The 27,487-nt window shown below is 41.5% G+C and overlaps 1 protein-coding gene across 17 annotated transcripts in view; it reads left to right on the top strand.

Annotated features, from left to right (window-relative positions):
- The first annotated feature begins 10,146 nt into the window (after window positions 1-10,146).
- Window positions 10,147-27,487, top strand: part of baz2ba (bromodomain adjacent to zinc finger domain, 2Ba) — a 68,049-nt gene continuing 50,708 nt past the window's right edge. For 15 of the 17 annotated variants that reach the window (XM_069174564.1, XM_069174560.1, XM_069174563.1 and 12 more), the window contains exons 1-2: window positions 20,520-20,540; window positions 22,849-22,891. In XM_069174564.1, coding sequence (XP_069030665.1) covers window positions 20,535-20,540; window positions 22,849-22,891 — 49 coding nt within the window. In that variant the 5' untranslated portion in view covers window positions 20,520-20,534. Of the gene's footprint in view, window positions 10,369-20,519; window positions 20,541-22,848; window positions 22,892-27,487 lie in introns of those variants that run through there. The other 2 variants (XM_069174553.1, XM_069174554.1) reach the window with 2 other exon arrangements.

The following is a 27,487-nucleotide window of genomic DNA, read 5'->3' as shown; positions in this document are numbered from 1 at the left end:
ACTTTTTTTTATAGTGCATGTTATTGTGTTCTTTTTTTTGTTTGTTGCTGTTGTTCTTTAATCACGTTAGATTAATTTACAATCACAAACACTGAATTCATGTTAAATGCGTGGGGGTCCAGAAAGGTCAGATTTGGAGCAGAGTGGGAGCACTGTTGCACAGCAGATGCATAATAATGTGAAGGTCAACAAGATAGTCATCATGCTCGGTAAAATGTAGCACTTAAAGGGCCCGGCAATCCATTATTAGTTGCGTGTATACAACGGTGAACAGTGATCAAACCAAGTGTAAATCTACCCAAGGCTAACGGAACAGGAGGTGAAGGAGAAACAGAGAGCGAAAGGGATAAATATAGGAGGGTGGAGCTGCAGATTAATTGCTGACAAAAAGGACGCATGACCTAGACAAATGAGGAAGTGCAAGGTCTGGTGAGTTGGGGAGGAGGCTGCTCAACCCAATTGCGGGTCTGTAGGCCAATGCCACTCATCCCCCCTTCCCACCTTCAGACACATGATTCTGCACACTGCTAAGTGAAGGGAGACTACAAGCTCTCCTCCCCCAGTGCTGCTGATAGGATGATAATGGAGCATTCCTTTGAGCTGTTTTTCATTCATGGGAGCTGTGACAAGGGAGGAACATGCTTTTTTTTTTTTTTCCACTGGGGGCAGCTAACTCTTTCAGCTAGGATCCCAGGCATGTAACCTGAGATTTGCACACAATGCCCCCCCCTTCCCCCCTTCTGGTTGAATCCTCTCATGTGTGTGTTGTGGATATGAGACAGATACCTACCTGTCTGTTTGAGCTGTTGTTCTTTTATTGCAGCTGCACAGCATGGCATGGTGCTACTTAAAAAGTTCCCCTACAGTATAGAGGAAATGCATAATTATTGCAAATTGGTGCTGGACTTTTCCCTCAGGTTCCCTCTCTGGACTGCGTTTATTGAAATCAAATTGCACGAAAACAGTGTGTAATAACATCAGTGGGAATATAAAGATGTTGATGTTTACACTCTGCTCATGAAATTGACTTTAACTCGAGCCGTAAGACACGGAATAACTGCAAGAATGTCTGGATTTGTCCAGCACTGTGTAATCACAAAGGAATGTCCTGAGACATTTCTGCTTTTCCTCTACAAGACCCCTCTTTTCCCACGGCTAGTCCAGGTCTTGAGAATCTGTTTCCTCTCACTCTCTCTCGCTCTCCCTCTCTCTCTCTGTTTGTGGAGATGCATGAATACCACAAAGGCTGGTTTATAGGAGAACTACAATACAAGCCCAGTGTCTTCCAGAGCACAAAGACCAAGAGTCCATGCCTTCTGAGAAACCTGAGGGAAGGACTATCCAGGCTAAGGTTGGGAGTTATTTCCAGTGTAAATAAAAGGAGTATTCATAGAAACAAACACACGAGTGAACTGACTTAAGTACACATTAGAACATGTTGTCTCAGGGGAATTTTCGGTTGTGTTGCTTTCAGAAACCTCACCAAGAAATACAAAATTTGAAGGTTCAGAAATTGTGTCGAAGAACAATCCACGTAATAAATATGTTAAAAGATCTGTGTTGTATGGAGTTCAGCTGAGTGCTTGCAGTGCAATGTCTCCATTTGTGATGGTCTTGTGGCAACTGCTTACTATTTTTAAAGAGGAAGTTTTGATCTATTTGGTGGTGTTAGGCTGTATTTAAAGTTTGCACGAACACAGCCACTCACACACGCACCGGAAGCATATATCTGAGCAGATCAGTAACAATGGTGAAAAAGCAAGGCCACACGTGTAAACACTTTGCGTCACATGTTTGAGGGTCACCGTCTGAAGTACTCGTGAGCTATTTGCGGACACTCTTCTCCAGATAGGTATGCTTTGTTCCAATTGGCAACTGTGTGCGTTTTATTTAGATTCACGTCTTAAAATCACCCCTAAATCTTTTTAAATCTCACATTTCATTCATGAAAAGAAAGAGCCCATTTAGTGACTTTTAGCAAAGCAGTGTTTTACCGCGCACACACGAAAAGGCTTCTCTGAGGATTCAAAGAACATTTGTTGGTCTAAATGTTCCCCAGACACAAAGTGACATCTGCCTCCCTCCCTGCATGCCTGCTGCTCTTTGTTCAGAGGAGCACTGAGGGGAGAGCACATTGAAGGCAAAGATGATGTCACCATTGTGATCATTACTGTGCTGTGTAGTGCCCTATTTTTGACCAGGCGTCACTGAGGGCAGGCCAGAATGTCTGCCTGCACACTGCCAGGAGGAACAGTGGCCTGCCAGTGTTAATTAACACAGAGCCTGTTTTCATCAGTCCTAAAACCGTCTTAAGACCACCCCCACAGGCCCACCTAAGTCTAAGTGCAGATGCTTGTCAACAAATACAGAATCTGAGCAGTTTGACGAAGGATTGAGGACGTGCTCTTAACCTCATTGTCCTGTTGTTTTAGTTAGTTTTACTTTCATTTCCTTGACCAAGCATTGTGATTCATTATTTATCCGATATCTCGTCCTTTTTAATGGTCAAACATGGACTTGTATCTGTCCCACACATGCATGCATTTCCCGCTTTACCTGTATTAACGTCAAACCTTTATTATTCATATATTGTTATTCAGCAACTCATCACTCGTCCTCCCAACACCTGTTCAGTGTGAACTTGTCTGTTGAATAATTTATTTAGCAGAAACACACTCACTGAGAGTATTTCGAGTGAACAGTTGTGTAAGTGTGTATTTAGTATAAATTGGTAATCCTCAGCGTTTGAATTGATATATAAAGAGTTTTGACTTTATATTGTAATTTTAAAGTGGATAATAATTGTACACCAAACCTGACTTTTAATTTCCAAGAGACAGTGCTCGTTTTGACACCACTATATATTAAGGGGTTCATTTAGCAGCTATTATTCCTAATAAAACTTTCAGACGTGCAGGTGTGACAACCTGACTGACAGATGTTATTAACTTTTATTTTAAATCTTTGTCGCTTGGAGACTGAGAGAAAGTATTGTATAATTGTCTTATCGTTTTTATAAACTATGCTGCAGTACTGATGTAATTGTTGAAGTGCCCAGTGCACCTGTCTTCCATGAAGAAATATCTATTTCCATGAGGATTCAAGACACCATACCATTTACAAAAGGTTACTCTCTGATTTTGTTATTGTGACCAATAATAATAGAAATTCTCGGATATTTTGTTTTTGTTTTTTACTCTTTTTACGTTTACTTTTCATGTTTTAATTTCAAAACATCAATAGCGAGCTGAAGGAAAGTTGTGGATTTAAGCAGGCTGGTGGGCACAATGAAGAAATAGAAAGTCTTAGTTTTGTACGAGTGGGGACAAATGTTAGTGCATGATGCAAATAAACCAATCTGGTATTACTCTGAGGCCTTAAAGATTTTCTTACAGAGAAATATCTTTTAAAACTAGTATAGAATGTACTCCAAATATTTGACGATTTCAATACATCTGTTTTATTTGTTGTATGTTTAAAATACTAATGTGCAGGTTTTAGTAAGAGCATTAAAATAATCAAAATTTCACCTATTTTTTTTAAACAAAAGCATAAATATTTGTCATTTCACTTATTGTTTTACTTATATATTCATATTGAACTTTCATGGACATTAAGAACGGACCAAAATTACCAAAGGCCTTTGCATGAAAAAAAAAAAAAGAACAAAAAAAAGTCTGGTTCATTCATCTCTGGCTTGAAAAACCTACATTTTTAGTGAAAATGTCACATGCTTTTTGAACTACTTTAGAATGAGATTTAATAAAAACAAAAAAAACATGACCTCACAATAGAGGAAGTCATATGCCTCAAAACACTAATAGCATAACCCAATGTTCCAGACACTTTTGTATTTTATGCATTTGCTGATTAACGAGAATACTGATGCTGACTAGCAATATGTATGTGGACATTATGTCTGCAGGGTGGGGGTGCCTTTTTTTTTTTTCATACATTTTCGATTAGCTCTTAAGGCTTCTACTCAGTTCAAACACACCTCGAAAATGAATATGAAAGCTTCTTCAATAGATGGCTTTTTGATGGCCTTGACACACACTATCTGAAAATAGCTCATATGGTATGCGTGGACATTTTTTCTGCATTTAAATGAGACTTCTATAATTAGACCGTAGATTGTATTTCGATTCAATGTATTTCCATATAAGAGAGGTGACAAATAGCTCTGGGAATCAACATGGGGGACAAACCAGAGCTTAATTTACCTTGCACGCAAATATACTGTATACTCTCAAAGGTTTTATTATGGTATCCACATCAACATACACAGAGGTATCTTATGTTAAGATGTTCTACACATGTGGTCATGTGGGGGTGCTACTCATGTTTCAGGCGGCTCATATACTGATTTAGGCATGAAACATAATAATCTCAGTTCAATATCGTTCTGCAGCCACAGACAACAATTGTATTTTTTATATGAAAGTAGTGCAATATCTTTCCGACATATAGTTGAACAGAGACATTTAAAGGTAAATACATAGTTTTCTTATAAATCTTGAACGCAACCAGTAACCCCACCTCACAAACACTTACTGCATTTTTAATTCACGTGACACATTTTTATCTTACCAAATTACATTTTAGTGTAAAATAAACGAAAAGATTTAGGAAAGTTTCTCTTTTAATAAAAACTGGAATTTCTTCAGCAGACACTCTCACAATGAAAAGAAAAAAAAAATCTTAGATGGTCAGCAGTTTCAGCATGACTCTTGCAATTCTGAATTCCAGTACAGGTTACTGTAGAGTGAGTCAGCGTCACACTACATATCCAAAAATTGCTAAATGTCCTTATTACTTTTATCTACAAAACTATTCACAAACTAGTCCCTGTGCACATTGAAAGTTCATTGAATGAAAGTGCTAAATTCTCCCTCACACGTTTGGTTTGTCCCAATAAAGTTGTTCGCACTAAATGCTGATCATGTAGCACAAAGCATAGCTAATTTCAGATTAGTTACAAGTTCCACTTTCTGCACTGTGCTGGGTAAATAGCTGTATTCCTTTCCTTTGCTTTGATCCAAATTTTCAGGGAACTCCGCCAAATCAAACTTGTCAAAGTCACTGCTTGAAAAGAAAAAAACAAAGCATTCTGCCTGCAGAAACTGAACGCTGTTAAATCTCCTGAAGCCGGATTTTGCCAACAATGATGTCTGTCAATATGAGATGAGAGCCTCCTGCGGATTAGCATTTGAGTGGAATTTCATGAAAGGTAGCCTTACCTTTGCATTACAAATCACTAGTGAGTGACTTAATAAGTCGGTCTAGGTCCCCATAGAATTATAATAATGTTCAATTTTTTTTTACCATACATTATTTAAGTAATGTTTGTGTGCATACAGTATATCGAATAGGCTGTGTAAACTCTGCAGTAAGAAAATTAAACACATGACAAACTGTGTTACCACCAACTAATATCAGGCTTTATATGTGGGTCAAAAAACAGAGAAAAATAGCTAATCTTCAGTTATGATAGTAGAACACTGAGTACAACAGTCACTTATCTATCATTGTATACTCCTCTGTCAAGATATATCTGCTGTGGACAGAAATCAAACCCTAGTAATATGTAAACTATGATAAAGTAATGCGCTGAAGCTTGAAATTCCTTCAACTGTGAAAGTCATTTCCCTTGAAAAATCCCCTCAGCTTCATCTGTCACTAAATGCAGAAAACAAGTGAAATTGTACCATCACAGAATGAAAGTAATGCCAGTCTCTGTGCACATCTGTCTGTTTCTTTCTCTCTTTCTTTCTCCCTTCCTTTGTGTCATTATTGGGCTTGAACAAGTGGGGACATTTCATGCCACTTTATTTTAAGTTGATTAGATTAGAAAACTAAGTGCACAGTTAACTGTATTTACCAGTAGGTTTCCTCCGGGGTGATACTCGTGTGGACTTGAAGGAAAATACTAGGTTGATTTACCTTGGCTAAACCCCTGCACTTAGGCGCAGATTTAGCAAATGGAAAATGTGCTGACATTTTGTGTGGTGTGTGTACACACTGACGTGGGTAAAGATGTTTTTATTTGATTCAAGGTCATTTGGCTTTGCTCAGGTTGGGGTGACATTTGCTTGTGATCTCATTCTTCATGGAGGGATGCATCACTGTGGGGCTGAGAGTTGTTTCTCCACTTCCCAGGCACAAATGACTCCTCATTCCCAGAAAAGGAACATACTAATGCTGCCTCCCTCTCTCCTTCTCTCCCTCCTTCTCTCTTTCCATCTCTCTCTCCATCTCTCTATCGGTCACACTGACAGCATGTGCACACAGACTGCATCTCCTCACTGAATGACAGTCTGAATGTACCTCATCAACGAATGAGTCACTCTACTACTCTGCTATTATGATGATTTCTCCCTTCTGTGTATTACATCATGCAACAGAGGGTTCTGCTCAGTTACATCCACCACAATAAACATGCTCCGAGTGCACTCATTTAGACAATGCGGGGGTTTATTAGTCAACCTCGCACGGAAAACATTATTCGGTTGATCTTTTGAAATCACTTTTTATCTAGTTAGTTCGGTAAGCATTTGCTGAAAAGATTTTCAGGAGCTGGCAGTGGATCATTACGATGGATTAAAAACAATGATGTCACAAAAACACTTGTAACGTCCTTTAACCTGCTGACTGTTGATGTCTCCGGGGTTGAAGGTCACGGATTAATGCATATATCACTGTCACATGGATCCCCATATGCCATTAGGCGTTGTTAGGCTTTCAGAATATCTGTGATGAACCTGTTTTCAGCGAGGAATAGTAGGATACCAATCAATACCAGCGTTCATCTGGCATAATTGCTGAATTTTATGTCAGCGAGAGAATATGAGCATTACTTGAGGCACACCAATATTCTACATATAGCTGCCGCAAATTGGTCTCCTGTGCTTTAATCACACAGGCAGCTCAAATCATTGACTTTTCAAATCATTAGATCTCACAAGGCACTGTGTTCACGACTACTGATCTATTGAAAGGATGCAACAAAGAGAAGATACTACATGGATGGGGAGAATAATTACAGTCCGGTTGCAGGGTTACTACATTAATGCAAAACAAAAGATTAAATTAAACTCAACTATCAGTGTATGATGTTGGAGGCAGAGAGGAACAATGGCGCTTGATTCGCTTTATATAGCAGAACATTGTCTTAATTTAATTTATTGGGTGTTTATTTAATACTTATTATGTAGCACACAACAATAAGTGAGGACTAATTCAATTGCATAAAAAGACATCCTTAGGCCACTTTTCTTGTGTGTGAACACTATTTTAAGCTCCATTTATGGTGTTCAAATTAAACATCTCAGAGTTGCTGGAAGCTTCCCGTGTTAATGGAATCCCACATAGTGGATTGTGTGGGGAAGAGAGCAGATGAATCTGTATTCCCTGAATGTGTCTGGGCAAAAATCAATAAATGCAAGCACAGCTCCTCGCTTCTGATGGCTGTCCCTGTCTTTGCATGGTGGACTAATAGAAAAATAATAATTAAATTTAAATCACCAGATTAATTTGTTTTCCATCAGTCTCAGGAGAGATCCTTCTTTTTTTTTTTTTTTTTTTTTTTTTTTTTTCCTGTTTCTTTAGTGGCTCATTATACTTTCTAATCAAGACAAAAAAAAGTCCCTCTTTTAGACAGACATGCTGTCTCCCTTCCCCCCTTCCCTTCCCTGTGGTGTGCTTTCTCGCATTGCAGTCATTGTGCTGGCACTTATTATGTTACAAATGACCGAGGTACGGCAGGCATTCTCAGTGTGCATGCAAAGAGGGCCCACCCTTCTATGCATCCAGCGCCTACTCCTAATGACGATGCTCAGAGTGCCCCCCGACGCCGCCCCACGCAGCCCTCTCCCCCCCCCCCCCCCGTTCCCGCCCCCATGTGCTCTCCTTAATGAAGATTCTCCAATGCAATTAAAAATCCTTGCTTCTTGCTGCTACTGTATGACAAACACAGCCACTGTCATTCCTCATGGCCTGTCATTCCTGCTACAAGAGGCGGAGGAGATGGAGAAATACACCAGGGTGCCAGTGGCTAGAGAGAAAGATAGAGAGGATTGTGCATGTGTGTGTGTGTGTGTGTGTGTATCTCTGTCTGTGTGTGTTTGAAGAAGAACAACCCCTCCCCCCTCCCCCTCCCCCATCTCAACAGGTAATGGAAAGGGGCAGGGAGAAAAATCAATGACCAAAGAACATGGAGAGCAAGCTTATAAAATGGCTTTAACTGCACGCCACACGCTGAATAAGGGCTTCTGCGTCCAGCCTCCAAACTCCGGTGATCATGAATGTTTTATCAGACCCCCCACCACCGCCGCCGCCGCCGCCACCACCACCTTTTTCCTTTTTCTTTCGTTTTTTTTTTAATACATAAATATGACTGACGTCTGAGTAATATCGCTGCAACTCTTGCATCAAAAACGTTAAGGTGACACTCTCGGATGTTGTGACATAACAGCAGAGGGCGAGGGGAGAGAGAAAGAGAGAGAGAAATCAGGATGCATTTATGGTCATTTATAATGTTTATGAAGCATTAATATGAATGTGCCCGTAAACCAACACTCCATCACTCTGCTAACAATGAGTTCATTGTTTGCGTGTGATTGATGAGGTGTCTGTAAACTAGCAGTGAACAGTTTGTTAATCCAGGGTAATACCTGTTAAAATGCATACAACCAGTGGTGGTGTGACGCAGCAGAGAGACACACCAGTTGGCTGTGGCTCTGTGACCCATCCTCATCCTCATCAGGGTGGGGCATATAAGAACAGTTGCCCACTCCATCTGCAAACAAAAAAAAAAAAAAAACTCCCCACCACCCTTCCCCCCCCTCCCCCTTGTTGTTTTCCAGTTGAATGAAATAATCTTCCCCGTCTGGAAACCCAGTCTGGGTCAGAGGGCCTGCGCTCAGCCTGTTGCTTATTGTGTGTTCAGAAGAGGACGGTAAAGCATACAATTAGGCACAGATGGCTGTCTTTGCCAGGCAATGTATTGATCCTATCCCGAGGAAGAGCTGTCCCATTTCTGTTTTTGTTTCACAAATGTCATCTAATTTAGATCCTGTGTAAAACTGATTTGTATTTGTTTGATCATGTACCCTCTCATCCGCTGAGCGATCGTTTGGTCAACTATTAGTCAGTACCATGTGAGACAGATAGATAGATAGATAGATAGATAGATAGATAGATAGATAGATAGATAGATAGATAGATAGACAGATAGACAGACAGACAGACAGACAGACAGACAGACAGATAGATTTTTAACTTATTAAATAATAGCACAACTAATGTGTAGATTACATTTCATTCAATCCAACATCACTCCAACCTTCAGTTTCAAGTACAGCCAAATAGGATTAGTCAAATAATTGATTGGTTGATTAATTAATCAACAACTATTTTGGTTATTTAAAAAAAAAAAAAATCTTTTAACTTAATCAACACGCACAAAAGGCAAATTTCTGGTTTTCCAGGTTTTTTTTTAAACAACGAATGCAACTTGCATTAACGTGTATAGCACCCCTAAAAATAAATTCATTAAGAAAACATAATTAAGTGTCGTGTCATACGTGCAGAGGATTGTACAACTTTGTTTTCCCTTTTTTGCAACCTGCAAAATCTTTGCATGTATGCACGATTTGATGTGTATATATGTGTATATATATATATATATATATATATATATATATATATATATATATACACATATATATATATATATATATGAAAGGAAAAAAAAAAGCATAAATGTAAACTATAACGGACATTCTAATAATGAATTAAAATGATCAAAGTTGTATAAAAGTTGTGACATTAACGGGCGCATTTAAATAAAACGACGGCCGTTTCTGTTTCGGTATGGTGTTTTGTTTACACGACAAGACACGATGCCACTAATGACACGATAAATAAAAGTTAGCGCTACATCCCTACAGCCAGTGTGTGCTCGTGCAACGCTGCCTGACAATGTCGCATTTAAAGTAATAACGGTCAATTACAGTATCCTTGCTTTACTACGGCCGCTGCACAAATAATAAGTTTTCTTTGTGTGGCAGTAGTGAGCTGACGTCAGGTCGGTTCCTTGAAGTGGAGCTGAATAAACCTTGAGAAGAGTCTCCTTCAATCTGCTGTTAGTAACTAACACACACACACACACACACACACACACACACACACACTCACTCACACACCGAGACTCAATTACTGCCCAATTCCCTTCTTTATCATTCGTCCCCGACCTCTTTTCATAACCGACCAAGGAAAAAAAAAGAGGCGAGAAGAAGACCGAGCCGAAGTGTTAGTTGAGCTAAAAGCCCACGTTGGAAATAAGTAAAGTGTCGAAACTAAAAAAAGGTAAGTGTTTTTTTTTTTATTTTTTTTATTTCTCTGACGCTGTTTTCGCCTCATCGCAGAACAAGCGATGAGCTGCTGGCTTCGTTTCGAGTTTCTTGGCTTTTTTCAAGCTTGTGTAAAACTGCTCTATAGATAGTTTCTTGTTTTCTTGCTGCGATGTAATTTCGCCCAGTCGGGTTTGTTTGTCCGGTGGTCGCTGGCCACATTTGGTTAAAGTTTGTTCTCTTTAATGTGGAAAAAACGAAGTGGGGTTTTTTTTTTATTTTTTATTTTTCCTCCTTCTTCGGAGCAGTGACCTGATAGTGGGAATCGTCTTTGTGTCCCTTCTCGCTTTCTCTCTCGCACTCAGACGGTCGTATTTAATAACTTGTTTTGTTTTAATCGTGGAGAAATTAAACTTTTTAAAAAAAAAAGGTGTCGCGGTGTCGTCCGTTTTGCTTTTTTTTTTTTTTTTTTTTTTTTTATCAACCGTGTAAATGTCGGTTTTGGTTGCGTATTTGGTGCTGGATGTTGTAACCGTCAACCTAAGAGGGGGGTTGTGTGTGTGGGGGGGGAACTAACTACGAGGCGCTGGACTGCCGTTGGTCCTCGCTGTCCGTCCGTTAAAAGCCATCCAGTTTAACAGTCCCTCGACGCCTAAATAAAACAATTAGTGACAAATACATAAATATCCCCTTCGGTTTGGATTAACTTGGACGTATAATATTCATTTCTTTTTCCACAGCGGGTCTGAGCTGGGTTGTTTTTTTTTTCTTCGTGTTGCTGGCCAGCCTGCTGCTGCTGCTGCTGCCGCCGCCGGGGAGCTGCTATCGCGGTCGCTTCCTCAAACCGAGAGGCATGCGAGGCAAGCTAGCAGCAAGCAAGCAAGCAAGCAAGCCGCCGCCGCCTGGCCGAGTTGTTGAAATTTATCCCTTTGTGTATATTACAATATCCTCCATTTTTTTCTGCCCCCTTCCAAAACAACAAGCCACTCGCCATCTTGGTTATTTTAAATTCGTCCCTCAAGCTACCTTTCCTCTCTCTCTCTCTCTCTAACACTCACAGACACACAAACACACACTTTAAAAGGAAATGGATCCACGGGTTGTTGTGTTGTTGTTGTTGTTGTTTTTCTTTCTCAAGTTTTACCAAAGTTTTAGAGAGAAAAAAAAAAAAAAATGAGCCGGAGATCGCGTCCCGTCTGCGGCTTTTAGAAAGAAATTTGAAGTTTGTGAGCGAGCATTTGATGGCAGTTTTTTTTAATCTCAAAAGAGGAAATAGTTTGTGTTTGTGTTCGAGACGTTTGCTTTAAAAGGCAAATATAGTGACGTGCTTTTTATATGTCACGATGAGGGATTTTTTTTTTTTTTTTTTACAGAGACAGGTGTGCATGGTGGTATTTTGAGCCAGTCACAGTGAATCAAACGTATTTGTGCTATTTGCAGCTATTAACGTGAGTAGTTTTATTCAGTGCGGCAACCAAACATGAATGAATGAAGGAAGGAGGAGGGAAGGAAGAAAGGAAAGGACTCATGTTAGGCCTAATTACCATGAATCCTATTAAGGGAAGAACAGTCATAATGGAATTTAACTGAATGTCACTGACAGATAACAGTGATTAGATATTCTTAGAATAAAGTTGTTGGAAATAATGAAATAGTAAAAAGGTTGTTGCCCTGGTGGACTGTTGTTTGAGTGAAGTTGAATCAATGCATGAAAGATGGATTTGCCAGATTGAAGAGTTAAAAATGTTATGCATCTGCACATGTTTTGGATCGCCCCTGACTTATGCCAACAGTTTACACAGGAGATGCTTCGCAGAATAGGAAAACGATGCATTCCTGTTAACCATATTACAAAAAGGTGTCGTTTTAGCTCATGAATATGCTCTTTCCTTAGCACAGTTCAAACTTGATCGCTCACTTTCTTCCCCCCCATGTCCTGTAAGCAGTTCACAAAAGAGGAGGGGAAAAGAAAACAAACTGAACAAATGCTTTGAAATGGAAAATCTGATCATTTCACCTCCCACCTCTTTTGTTTGCCCGTTTATTGCTGCAAAGCAGGAGTGCAGAGGAGCAGATGTTTAGCCAAACATGAAGGCGCGGTGCCTCTGTCCTTATGGGGATGGCTCTCCCTCCTCTCACTGCTGATGCATCGACATGACAGCTGCTTGATTTCATGGAGCTGCTAAGAAGCCATTAGTGGTATCAGTGAATTGAAACGGAACAGTGTCTCCCAGTTTTCTATTTTCTATCACCATTACAACTGTCTATTGTTAGTCATTTTGTGCATTTGAATATGCGTGTATTTGTTCGGGCACTGTGTGTGTGTGTGTGTGTGTGTGTGTGTGCGTGTGCAAGTGCCGCAGCTGAACATACAAACTGACAAGAAGTGCTAATATATTTGTGCAGTGTGTTTTCCTATAATTTAAGAGTGAGCAAGAGCAAAAGTGAAAAAAGGGGAACAAATCTGTCAGAGTTTGTTTGCCATGTTGGTTTGAAATGAAAGCACACTGTGCTACCTCAAGCACACTCAAATCAGAGATGTCTCTCCTTGCCAGGCCAAGAAAAAAAAAAAAAGTCAACTCCACTGGAGTTTTATTCTCTCTCTCTCTCTCTCTCTCTCTTTCTTTCTCTTTCTCTCTCTCTCTCTCTCTCTCTCTCTTTCTCTCTGCTTCTCCTGCTTTTGCTAAAATTGGAACTGTTGTTTTTGAAGAGATAAAGGAGGACTTCCGCTTGACTTGAACATTCAGGAATTAAGGATAGACATAGTTAAGCCCTATTTGCATGTCTACCAAAGTCACAGCAAACGGTTGCTATTGACTAAGCTGATTAGGTGAAATTAGGTTCACGAGCTCTGTGTCTGGGGGTGCTGAATCTGACAGAACTTGGACAGCTTTTGAGAAGACAATCCCATGTGCACACAAGACTATATTCTTTATAATCCTTTAATATTGAATATGGGTCTATCTTCTTTTCTGGAGGAAACCCATAGTTTGTGTTCTTTTGAAAATGAAGTGAAGTGAGATTTATTAGGTTTGCATGATATAATAATCAAGTCATCGGTATGAGGCTGGCTTGCTTAAATATGTGTCAGAGGATCACATTGTTTTGCGATCAAAAATATGACCAATGTATAGGTCACATGCATAAGTGTGCACTTTAATGTATTTTAGATTTTTCTCTTAAATGCGCCAATTCTCGAGCGTTTCTTGGATGGACAAATCTAACACACTACTTTTCTTGTGTTTCTCAAAGCTTTAGTTATGCTTGAGTACAGCTCAGTTTCCATAATAACCCCAAACTTTTTTCTACTTGTGGCAACTGTGGTGGTGTTGACATTCAGGGGTTCTGCTAAGGTTGAACAATTTAAGAGCAAAGTAAGTCCTGTACTGAAACAACTGTGTGCCCATACCTGTGACTTGTCGCAGGAACTTAAAACCGTGGTGTTATGCTTTAAATCATGCTGCGTTTGCATCACTACAGCCAATATGGAAATTATACATCCATACTGTTGTCCCTTTTGTCAAAATGAACATAGAAATGATCAGCTATTTGATTTTTTTTTTTTTTTTTTAAATGATTTCCATATTCACCAGTTGACCTTGTTGCTGATTAAAACCTATTGCTGATGGGGTTAGAGTATGTTTTATATTTTCGATGTGACAAGATATTTCATATGGCTGATGCTTTTTTTTTTTTGTAGTCACAATAGCAGAAGGTTCAATTGATAACAGAAAATTAAAACTTGTGTATTACCATATACATGCAGATGTATGTAAATTATACTTTTTATGGTCCATGTAAAGTGCTCAAGAGTGAGTCTGAATAAATCCCAGCCTAAATATGTCATGCCACCGATGTCAGTCTGTTCTATTTAGTCAGGGATTAATAAGACCTACAAACAATCTTTTGATAATAATGGCCATCTGGGAGCCCTGTCAAATCTCTGCATGTTAGCGCTGACACAGAGCTGTGAAATTTAGAGGGGAAGTAGAGGTCTGCCCACTGCTTACCAAATGATTCAAGAACCAATGGTAGACAAGAGTGCTGGTCATATTTCCTTAAACATACTCATCCATCAGTTGTTTCCATATAAATTTTTAAGCACACACACCAGAAAACAGTATTGAGAAAAGGAAATAATGTAAGAACTAACGGAGGACTTTAACAGATGTTTTTTTTAAAGTAGACATTAATCCTATAAGGGCTAATGGTCCTTTGAGAAGAAGCTGCGTTTTTGCAAAAGCCCTAAAAGCTTCTGGGTATTAGATTGATAATGCGTCTTATTGTTACAGATCAAATCGGCGCTGCTTGTGTCTGTTTTTCTCTGCTGTGTTGTGCTGTGTGTTACAGGTCCAGGCAGGCAGCTCACTTATTGATACGCGTGTACAAGGCCTCGCAGGTTAATGTCTTCTCAGCTGGAAAGTTGGTTAGCTCTCAGATGATCTACCTAACCTTATGTTACCTTGCTATTTTGGTAACACTGCATGCTCACTGAATGTCCTGATAATCATCAGGGGACACAAATAATTGTCTAAAGTGCATGCTTGGTGATGTCTGCTTTTAACGTGAGTCTTTTCAAATATTGCGGCTACTTTGGACCAGAGTTGTCGGCATCCATCTGTGTGGTGATAAGTGAATCTGCATTTTAAGAAACTAAGCTAATGAGATCTGCCTCCTGTTGTAGGAACGAGTAAACAATCTCAACTGTTAATTAAGACTAAACAAATCAACATGAATTTCAGTTTTCTCTACATTTCTGTGTGGATTACATATGGCGGATTAATTACCAAACAAAAGGCAGTGTAAAGTGCAAGTGGGTCACCCCGTGTTGACTTTCAGGAGACAGAAGACAGAGCGGCCAAATTTGGGAGGGAAAGGCGATAAGCTGCTTCTTTGCCGTTCGTCCCCTGGGCCTCTATTTATCATTCAATGTGAGAATTTCCTTGATGAAAGTCAAGGTTGTTTGTGCATGCTCTGTCTCGTTGGGATGCCTGTTTTTCCACCAGCAAGGTGAAAAGGTTGATTTTCCCCTCCAAAGAGATGCCTTGTTTGGAAAGTCCAGGCTAGTTTCTTTTAATGAAGTCTCAAAAGGTCCTGATGATTTTTCCACTTCAGGGCTGTTTTTTGTTTTGTACATTAGTGAGGAGATGAAAATACAGATGTAATTCATGTTTTGTGGCGCCATGGAGCAGCAAGCACACAGGTCCTCATGATTCATTGTGTTTCTATCACACATTCATGTGTTAAGGACATATCAAGGAAGGTTATCTGTTTTTGTGAGCTGAAAGCCTCCATTTAATGTGGCCTTTTATAAAACATAAGTGTGACAAGAAACAAAAAAACATGGCAAAATTATGAAAGCATTTCTTTTCTTGAAAGGAAATCACATTACTGTTATTTGGCGTCATGAAATAAAGACATCCTGGATCTCCTAACATTAACTGAACTTGGCTGGATTGGAACAAAACAGCATTTTGTTTTCCTGAGGATGCCAAACAAAATGTTTTCTCTCATTTTCCCCCCATTCTTGTTCATCTTATCTGGTTTCCCAGCATTTTGTTTGAGGAGGAACTTGATTATGGAGCTGGCAATGATGTCTGGAAAACCTGGTTTTTAGTTTGATGTTTACCACACCTTCACATTCTCAATCTGGAGCGGGGTGGCCTGTATTTACACATTACTCTAGAAGTCTCCCCTGCTGGCCGTGCGCTCAGATGGGAAAGGATACTGGGAATGAAAAAGAAATAGGAAGAAGGTTTCGGATGCTGGAATGGGAATGATATTGGTTTCTCTATTGATGCGCCTCCCGGGTCACTGAGGTTCTTGATGATACTATAGAATAGCTCGTAGCAGGCAGGAGAGCTGTGAGCCTTGGTGGGTGTTAAGACGCGCGCACATTTGCTGTCAGAACGCAGGCATTTATGCATAGGGAGGACGCACACACACACACACACACACACACACACACACACACAACACAACACAACACAACACATAAATGCATGAGATTGCGCCTCGACAGCCCCCATTTATTGATCTTCTTCAGCATTTAAAATCTGGTCACTGCTGCCACAAAGGCTTTTTATTTTAGCTGCGCTGGCAAAGCCTGCTCCAAGCTAAGCCAGAATTTAAAATATTTAACTCCTACGCGACGCCATGAGAAATGACAAGGATAGAGGAAAACAAATAGGAAGGCAGTTTTGTTCTGTGCAATAGTTATATGCGTTTGTTCAGAGCCATGTTTTATGTAAAACATACTGTCACCGTGTCGGCTGTGTAAGCGCCATAGTTTGGTGTATAAAATCTGCATATGCAGCTCATTTTTCTTCATGAAGTTGTTATGAAGTCGAGGGGTATCCTCTGTTTCTCTCCAGAAAAAGTTGCAGAAAAGAAGTAAGCAGTGACTCTGAATTTAACTTAACTCAGACCTGACCTACATGGCCTTACCTTGTTAGCACTGCAGGCTGAAATACTATTCATTGGATTAGTCATTACTGGACCTGGGACAAGCTGCTGTTTTTAGCATTTTAAGGTTAGAAAGGATACTCATGTGCAGAGTGGCGACTCAACGATGTCTAATCCGCCGAAGCCCTATAGCACGCACTCTTAAAGTCACTGTTATCTCTTTCTCAAAGGACAGTGTGTTTCTCTTTCTCTGTTCTCACTGCACAAAACAAGGTATTAAAAAAAAAAAATTATTTCCCCTTTTTTGTGTGTGTTAGGAAATCGGCAGTTGGTCCCAGTGGGTGTAGAGGAAATGATCTGACGAGCTCCAGTTCATACTACATTTCAAAATAATTTGTCTTGAAAAGGTCGAAGCACATTTCAGGGATTTTGAAATGCTTCTACATTATCGTGAAAATGTATGTTGCATCAACAGTACTTATCAAAAACACTACCAGGCAGCCAAATCACACGGGTTTCCTCATCCAGTTGAACCTGCTGCTGCTGTTGTTGTTTTTCTCTTGTCCAACTATGAAAGCCTAGCCCTGCTCAGTCTGTGGCATTGTCCCACTCACCCCCTCCCCCTCCACCGCCCCCCCCCCCCCCACTCTCTGTCTCTCTCTCTGTCTCTCTCTCTCTTGCACTTGTGCTCCCTCTTTCTGAACGATGACACTGAGAGACAGCTGTAACGTGAGACGCCTCTCGATCCTGGCAGGGGCTTCGAAAGCCGAGGCAGAAGGGAGGGAGAGGGCCTTTATCTGAGACTGGGGGCGCTGACCTCCCTCATTCCCCTTCTCTTCTTCTCCTCCTGTCTCTCGCTGTCTCTGCGTCTACTAGCATATCCTATCCTCCCCCCCGCCAACAGAAGCTAAGAATGGCCTCTTTAAAAAGTGTAATGAGAAAATTGGTTCTCCCCACAGCAAAAACCCGATGAATGAAATAGCGTGTGTTGTTCCTGTTTGGACCGTTTAGAGCTGCGTATTGCCTTTAAAGTCGTAGCGTCCCTCCATCTTTACGTTAGATGGATGTAACTGAAGTTGGGTTGTTCGGAGTTTCCGGAACAGTGAATTATATTTGAGTGACTTACATTTGTGATCTGAATACTGTAAGGACGTGCGCGTGTGTGCGTGTGTGTGCGTGTGTGCGTGTGCGTGTGTGTGTGTGTGTGTGTGTGTGTGTGTGTGTGTGTGTGTGTGTGTTCGCGTGTGGATGTAGATGGAAACAGCCACACCCCCTGGACTGGAGGCTATGGCTGCTAAATCCTCTGTGAGAGCTCCCGTGTGTAATCCAAACATTTAGAGCTAATTTAAGCATGCAGGCAGGAGCAGCATCCTTTAGGAAACAACAGCTCTCTCTTTTGGTCTCTCGTTCTCCATCTTCAACTGTGTGTGTGTGTGTGTGTGTGTGTGTGTGTGTGTGTGTGTGTGTGTGTGTGTGTGTGTCTATGTGTGTGCGTGTGTTTTACACATGTGTTTGTGTGCGTATGTCTTGTTGTCGCTGGAGGGAAATGAAAGTACTCAATCACTCACCTGTCAGAGTACTTCAAAATCTGTCCATAACACACAATCACACACACGGACACACACGGACACATATGTGCATACACACTTACCCCTCAGGGTTTGACAGGACTGGCCCTTTATTGACTCCCTTGATCAAGGAGACAGCAGATCCATTTAATAGAAGCTCCACACACACTGAAATCAAAGTGGATTCACATCTGCTCTCCACACAGCTCCACTGTATCCTTCTCCTCTTGTACAACAGAGCTGGCAGTCATTTAACACCGTGGCTTTATCGGGTGTTAAATTAAAGTTTAAAAGGCAATACTAATGGACCTCGTAATGTTTTCCATTTCGGGGTAGCCCAGCGGTTTCCTTGTCACAGATGCGGTGTCACCAAAGCAGCTCTGATACACCACGTCTTGTGCGATTGTACGGAGTGCAGTCACATCGTGATCCGAGCCCAGTCTGGGTTATAGGCATGTTCTGTTGGCCCTGGCCCCTGTGCTCCCCAGTTGGCCGTGTTTTGTGCTGAGTGTTTTGGAAGGCCAGTTAGCCAAGAGGGTGCTGGGAGGAGATGTGACAGCTGTGTTGGTCACGGCTACTCTGACCTTCACGCGTCATCTTGATGGATCATCAAGGCTGTAACGATACGGTGGACCTGTTGTGTAGGCCTGTGTGCTACTCTTGATGATCCACTGGTGATGATCTGGTCACGTACTCACTGTACTGACACTGATATCAAAATCCCAACTGTGGACAGTCACTAGCGAGGACAGTTTGAGGGAGTCTGAAGGAGATTTATCTCGCCAAGAAAAAGCAAGAAATGGAAGTGGGTAGCCCAATGCAGCGATGGGCCCCGTGCCATTTTAGAGAAAAGTTATCATGGCAACACAAAAACATGTACACACATACACAGGCAAAAAGACAGGATCGCACAATGACGCCCGGTATTCATATATATTCCCTTCACAAATGGATCGCGCTAATGTTCTGAGCTTTTCACCAGTCACAAAGTGCTTTACTTCAGCGTGTGGTGTAACCCGCTCCCTTGAGATCACACTTGCTCCATCAAGTCAAGGAAGAAACCATTTAGTGGAATGACAAACACACACACACACACACACATATATATTCTCACACACACACACACACACACACACACACACACACACACACACACACACACACACACACACACAGCACCGGGAGGCTGGGAGGATTTGAATTGCACTTAGACAAACGTTTCTCACAGAAGTTCTTTATTCCTCCGCTCGCTCCCTTCTCTGCCCCGAACGTACACTTACTCACATACAAAAGTACTTGCACAGAGATTCCATTTTGTCAGCTTTCAGCCCCAGATCATGTAACGATAAAAGATGCTGCCCTGCAGTTAAACACTGCCAGTAAATCACAGGGCAAAGAAAGCTAGGAGAAGCACTTATTTTTAAGCAGCAAGAGAGACCACACTGAGGGGGTGGGGGGTGGGGGGGGTGGGGGGGTGAGACAGATAGGGTAAGACAGAGAGAGAGGGGGAAGAGAGAGCTTCTTTGTGCACTGTGCACTGGCATTGTGTGTGATGAAGAGATGAATCACTGCTATTTAGGGATTGGTTTCCTGCAACTGATTGTGTGACGACTCGGTGGCGGACAGACTGTCAAGACTTGCCTGTTTTGTTCTGGGGGCTTCAGGAAAATGTCTGCGGCCAAGTCTCACTAACTCACTCCCACAGGGCCCGGTGTGCCAGAGATCAGCAGAGACAACAGAGACAAACACCTCACCGGTGTCGCTCCTCTAACAAGGCATCAAATATTAAAAAGAAAAGGATTTTAGGCCAATCTCAATATGTATGTTTTCAGAGTACACTTGTTTTCCGTGCTCGAATACCAACACAGTTTTTGGAGGAATAAAAGGCTCACATGAAACATAGTCTGACCTTTCCTTTCCTTTCCTTTTCTTTCTTTCTTTCTTTCTTTCTTTCTTTCTTTCTTTCTTTCCTTCCTTCCTTCCTTCCTTCCTTCCTTGTCTCTTTCTCTCTAGCTGGTACAAGAGTGTGACCCTTGTATTTAACCCCGTGCAGATGCCTGCGAGCTTCTGTATGAATCTTAAAGTCAAGTCAACATCTGTTTGGCTGAAGCAGCGGGGATAGATTAGTGAAACCAAACAAGACAATTCAGAGAGACGTCATAACAGTTAGGTTGTACACTGTCCATGTGCAAGCATGCCTGGAGTGTAAATGCAGGTAATTATAACTTTCCAGACAGTTCCTGTTTTTTTTTTTCCCCTTTCAAGTTAATTAGATGGAAATTACAAAGTAATGATGGCTATTATTACATTGACATTCGGATTGTTAGTCAAAAAGGAATAAATTCACTAATATAACTTAGGGCAGTAATTTGTTGGCTCACCTTGATATCAGCTATGAAAATAATTTTGTGTTACTTTCAGAGACACGATTACAGGGATGCTTTCTCATTAAATTAATGAAAAGGTGAATTTTTTTTGCTTATGTGATAATTCAATCATTTTTCCTATTAAATTATTTGAGGCTAAAGAGCTTTTGAAGTTATTATATATCTTATTTAAATCAAAATCATTTTATTAATCGACAGAAACTTGACAGAAACTGTTGTAAATGATAAATCCACAAGCGATTGGATAATGCTAACTTGGACTTTTTAATGATTCCACTGGGCATGTCTTACATCTTTTAACATATTATAATTAACATATTCCAAATATTCTATAAACGAATGGAAAAAGATGAATTGATAAGGAAAATTATGTTTTTTTTGAAGCTGATATGATTTATGAGACCCTCACGGCTGAAAAAGCCTAAAGGCGTAAAGTCTCAAGAAAAGAAGTGTGTGTGATATTTTGATATTTTATCCATCTACTATTGATGTTAAACTGGTGAGATCTTACAGTAAAATGGGGTTAATAGACTAACAGCCTGATTCTCAGTCAGGCAAATGATGGCAGACAGCACTAGCTTTCTTATCCAGTGTAATTCACCTGCCTCATGGCTGGCAAATCATTTTCTGTGCTGAAGTCCTATGAGCAGCAGAGATCCTTTAATCATCCACTAATAGGCCTTTATGAAAAAGCTGAAGATGAATTCAGCCTACCTGGCTTTCTGTTATCATTATCACTGCGATGAGTTATCAAAGTGTTTGTGTGTGCGCTTGTCTTCTGCGTGTGTGCGTGTGTGCGTGTGTGCGTGTGTGTGTGTGTGTGTGTGTGTTTGCGTGCGTGCATGTGTGTGTTTGTCTGTCTGTGTAAGAGTGCAGATCATAAAGGGAACCATTACAGTTCGATCAGCTCGGTTATTATTAACACAGTCAGTCTAGGTGATTCCTGTTCGATGATAAATTGAGCTGTAATGACAGATGTGTGTTGCATTGTGGGCCGCAGACTTTGACATGACTGCAGGGCATCTGGAAAGACAAGATCACTTTGGCTCATGAACTGCAATATACCCAATTGTTCTTACCACGGCAGTCATTTCAACAGGTGACAGAAAAGACTAAAATTCTGCAGTAAAAAAACAACAACAGTGTGTCTTTATAAACTGAAAAACACTCGTACTTTATTGTAATATCTGACCACATCCGTGCCGATGAAGCATCCACCAGGCTTGATTCTGTTGCTGGTGACCAGATGGATGTGTTTACTGACAACAAAACCTTGTTAGATAGCTACCCACACACGCTGTAACACTGCTTGTGTGTTGGTGTGTCTGGAAATGTCTGTAAGAGTCTGCCTCCCTGTGTCTGAGTGCATGTGTACGAAGGCACTGGAAGTTTGTAAGTTCTCTATTTTGATACGACCAACTCATGCTGACATAAGTTCTAACTGACATTTTGCCTGAAAACTGGTCTTCAGAGATTGTTTTTTTCATATCCATGTCAGCGTAATTGAAAATAGGAAAAATCTGCGCGTGTTTGCTTGCTGTAGTGTGATATACAAAGCAGGGTGGTGTCTGTTATGGTGAGCTGCTTAGATTAGGCTCAGGCTGTAAGTGCACAGGAGGGCCTTAGAGACAATGTATGAGCGATGGGCGTGAGAACACTGGGAAGGCTTGGTTCTCTGCAAGAACTGTCTTGTGCTTAGGGAAAATATCCTCACGCTCAAAGCTCCAATGTCTAGATCCATTTCTAACAAACAGGTTTTGCAAGAAAGGGCTCAGGGAGAAAGAGACTTTTTGTGGGTGTGAATATCTTTGTGAGTGTGTGTGTCAGTGTGTGTGTGTGTGTGTGTAGCCACAGCTGTGTTTCAGACGTCACTGTGTATTTATTGTTTGATGTGTTTGAAACCCACAAATACTAAGCTGTGGAACTTTAACTTTGATTTCCAGGAAGTTTTTCGGGCTTCACCTCCTTTCAGGCTGTCAAACGAAAAACTTCCAGCATTATCATGATGTTGCATATATTTGAACTATTTAACTATCATATGACTCAAAGAATGCAGGGGACGCATGCTATTCCTATTACTCAGATTGTATATCACACCTGAACCACATTGGTCTTTTGTTTCTGCTTTTTCTCCAGGTGTTGCAGCAGTTATGTCAAAGAGCTGAAGACATCTCTAACAGTGAGTGCCAAGAGTTTTCACATCTCCTCTCTTTCACTCTGTGGCCATGATATATGTTGCAAAACAGTTGATGCGGGACTTTCTAGAATATATATTGTCACACACTTCTGCTTTTACTGATTTTTTTTTTTTCTTTCTTTTTTTTATGGCACGCCAGAACAAACTTGCCGACTCCTCCAGTTTCAGGCCTAATTTGATTTTCATTCATTCAGTGAAAGAGGATGTTTTTTTCTCCCCCCAATTAAATTTAACAAGAGCTCCTTGAAAAGCAGTTGTTATGATTACATTACAAATTCGGGGTTCATTCAGTGAATCGAGCAATTAATTAGATTTCTCCCATTCTAATCAGAATACTTGTATGAAACGTACACGCCTAATAAAGAGCCTTTGAGTTTGCTATCTGTTCAGGCCCAACACTGAATGTAAATGGTTGTTAACGGTGCCTGACACTGCTTGTAGGTTAGGATCTTGGATTGCTGTTGTGTTGTTTATGCGCAGCTTTAATCTCCGACTCTGTTTTCTCACTCTGTCCGTTTGTAAGAGCAAGCTGTACTCAGGGGCGCGGCTGCGTCCTCGAGGCTTCACTTCACACACACACCAAGGTGGCAGTTTATTGTTGCACACAGACAATGACTTGCACTTTCTGTCCTGCCTGACTTGATGGCCCTGTGCCTGTGACTGTGTGACCAGATCAAATGGGATCTTTTATAAGAAGGTTTTTACTGAATGCAGAGTTCAGGGAAATTCGTGTTTCGCCTGCGACTGTCTTTTTTTCCCCCTTCTTTTTAGCTCTGTGTGTTACTAGACCTGATTCTATCAGCTGTAACCGTTACTGCTTCATCTCTGGCCGTGAATGAAACATTATATCCCCTGCAGCTTGGTGCGCCCTGGTTGTATCATTTGTGATAAGTATTGATGAGTTCTCTCTTGGGGAATCAATTTCTAGGGAGGGTGTAGCCTCGTAGCTCAACCCCCCACAGCTGGCTGTTCTGAACTGGTGTCTTGGCTGCCTGACTCGTCCTGTAGCCCCATAGAGAACAAGCACAGCAGAGCACAGGGAAAAATGGAGCTCATCCAAACAGCTATGGTGTAATTAGCTGACATTTGTTGCTTGGAAGACAAGAGAAGGAAAAAGGAAAGAGCTGCTCAACTCAAACACCCAAAGGAATATGCAAATGTTGAGAGTGAGAGAAAATGAAAGAGAGACAGAGACATGTGTCTAATGGCACAGAGATATAATTATATTAGATTCACGTGTGCATGTGTGTCAGAGTGTGTGTAATTGTGTGTTATGAATGAACCCATTGAACTTTACGCAAGTATCAATGTTAGTATTTTGCCATTAGAAGGCACGAGCCATTGGTCTACAGAAAGGACGACTAAATGTATTAGGATAAGAAGGATGCTTCCTTTGCTCATATACTCGTCTGCTGCTTAGCGTTCCTGTTTTGCAGAGCATGTCTTAAGGTATTCAACTACAACAACCAGGCATTACACAACTGAGCAACACAGCACCCATATGAAGCAGCCATCCACAACCGGGCTGATTCTCCGGTTCCAGGAAGGTTGTGCGTGTGCATGTGTGTGTTCGCATGTCTGTTTGTGTGTCTGCGTTTAAGCGCGAGTGCTGTAATGCATGTGGACTATCTGTACTTAAGCCAAGGTGCTGCGTGAAGGAGCAGCAATGCTTACGCAGCCCCATCTGCTTGATCCAAGCTTGAAATGCAATGCTTTTTAATGACAAAATACTGAGTGGCTGGGAGGTGTACAGAAATCGGAGGTGTGTGTGTGTGTTGTGTGAGTGTGAAATAGAGAGGAATAAAGGGAGAGAGAGAAGGAGAGAGAAAAACATCTCGAAGGTCAGGAGCAGCGGGCGGCCGTAGGGGAGAGACACGTGAGACAGAGATAGTCTTGCGTCAGCCCCACAGCAGTCCGTTCTTTATGTGTGTGTGTGTGTGTGTGTGTGTCCTGTGGGGCCAGCATTTCCATCCGCATCCCACCGTGTGTTACAACGGAGCAGCATGCCAGTGTTTCTATTCTGAGTGTCTTGATCTGCAAGAATAGATAGATAGATAGATAGATAGATAGATAGATAGATAGATAGATAGATAGATAGATAGATAGATAGATAGATAGATAGATAGATAGATAGATAGATAGATAGATAGATAGATAGATAGATAGATAGATAGATAGATAGATAGTAGATAGATAGATAGATAGATAGATAGATAGATAGATAGAAGGATAGATAGATAGATAGAAGGATAGATAGATAGAAGGATAGATAGATAGATAGTTGGACGGACGGACGGACGGACGGACGGATAGATAGAAAATTACTGCTTGGAATTACTTCGTCAGTCATTGAGCTATAGATAATTTTTTACATGGCTCCTCTGACAGTGGAAGGGGAAATTACACCCTCTAGCCTGAGGGGAAAGAATTTGTGTGTCTCGCTGCCTGTCACAAAACCTGAATAGGGTTTCATCAATCCAAGCAACTACTATCATTTTTCAGCTTTTATTCATGAGCCCTCTTTTGTTTCTCACAGTGCCTTTTTCCCAGTGCCCTTTAAACTGCTGCTTTGTTAGATTGTGGAAGTGTTAGAGATAACACCTAAACATTTAGTACTTTGTACTTGCCTCGGAGCTAAGATTGTTAAAAAGCTAGTGTGAGATTGTCCTCGGGATAGGGAGCAGCGTAGATTCAACAGACACACTCCAGCGTTAGTTTGGGTTTATCCAACCATGTCTTTCCGTGGCTTTCGCTCTCACTCACGCTCTCTCTGCACACACACAAGAAAACACTGACCGCCCCCCTCCTGTCTCCCTCAGCCCACACGGTCTCGACAGGGTTCAGTCCTCTAGTCAAGACTTTTGATTCACCCCCACTGCCAAACAGCCTCTTCTCTCCTCATCCCCATGAAGAGCTGCAGCGTGGGGCGAGGCTGCTCTTTTACAGACCCTTGTGCCATGAATCACTGCTTGCACCCAGGGAGCCTCAGTCCACTCAGGGGCCGCCTGCCCCCCACCATAATGTGCGTGGTCATGAGGGGACCATTTTGAATGGAGCCCAGACAAAACAGCAGCTAAAGAAGCCAAGCTGTGAGCTTTCCCAGAGAGGGCAACAACAGGAGTGGTGTGTGTGTGTGTGTGTGTGTGTGTGTGTGTGTGTGTGTGTGTGTGTGTGTGTGTGTGTGTGTGTGTGTGTGTGTGTGTGTGTGTGTGTGTGTGTGTGTGTGTGTGTGTGTGTGTGTGTGTGTGTGTGTGTGTGTGTGTGTGTGTGTGTTGTTGTTGTAGAGGGAAGATGTTGGACACACAAAGCTGAGTTTTGGGTGTCATAATGCAACATAATTGCACAGCAGTAATTCATGAAACATTAGGAGTAGACCTCGACTCCTCGTGCATCACAAACCTTTTAGCCGCATACAAACGGGATTGCAATTTGAGCTCCTTGGACTCAGCTCTAATGGCCGTTTCACCGGTTGCTTTGAAAATAAGTGATGATGCAGCGTTTGCCATCCCTTGTACTTACGCGCCAAGCCTACCCATCACATCGTGCTGAATAAAACAATTTGATCAAGGAAGTATTTCTTATTTTCATTACCTATCAAATACAAAGTTTGCTGATGTCTTGATGATTGTCGGTTTTGGACATTTGCCTGCACATCAGGATGATGTTGTTGCTGTCTTGTGATTCTTGTATCTGGCACACGGTTTATTGGGTTTAAAGGTTAAAACTTGTTTGTATGGAAATTTATTTGCATTTTATGTTTGTTGTATTTCCTGGTTTTACCTTTGCTTGTTATTATTGGCAAGCTATTATTATTTTCTGTACCTAGTTTGTGCATGTAAGCTCTTCTTTTGTTGAGATAATCAAGCAGACTCTATGCACTCTCTCTCTCTTTCTTTGTCTCACACACACACAGGCATTTCTCTCTGTGTCTTACACACACACACACACACACACACACACACACACACACATATCTCTCACTCAACGCCAGCTGTTGCCCTATGAAAGCCTGCAGGTTTATTGGGTCTATCTGCTTTGTTTATAACCAAACCACATCTCCTCAACTGTCTTTGCTCCTTGGTCTCGGTCTCCGTCTCTGCCATTGCCCCTCATCTCTTGACATCCTCTACAGCTTCCTGCCCCCTTCCACAGATCTTCTGTCCTCCTCCTCCTCCCCTACTTCAAACACCCACACACCAAACACATAGTTCACTGCTATGGATGTGGTGTCTGCCTATAATGCCTGCCTGTGGCTGGGAGGAGTTTGTCCCTACTGGGCCTGAGTGTCTCAGGGCCTGTCATCCAGGCCAGGTTGTAACCTGGATACAGCTGCAGTCCAGAGGAGCCATTAGCAGTGCCAGGAGGCCTCCAGCTCCCAGTGAGAGCTCATTACTGTTTCTGTGCAGTCACACTTCTCCTATGAAACACAGCAGTGTGGCTGGTGAAACTAGCCAGGACATTGAGCCTCAGGGAAGCCATTATGGCTTGATTTGGAGTTCAGAGAGAGAGAGAGAGGAAGAGACAGTGAAGTTTCATTGAAAGAGGAGGACCAATACTAAGAAAGATATTAATCATTAA

The sequence above is a fragment of the Embiotoca jacksoni genome, unplaced genomic scaffold (assembly GCF_022577435.1).
Source record: "Embiotoca jacksoni isolate LCO1_2020_lvr unplaced genomic scaffold, fEmbJac1.0.p SCAF_6, whole genome shotgun sequence".
Classification (NCBI taxonomy): Eukaryota; Metazoa; Chordata; class Actinopteri; family Embiotocidae; genus Embiotoca; species Embiotoca jacksoni.
Note: the sequence above shows the minus strand (reverse complement) of the source record. Positions and strands in the feature narration are given on the sequence as shown.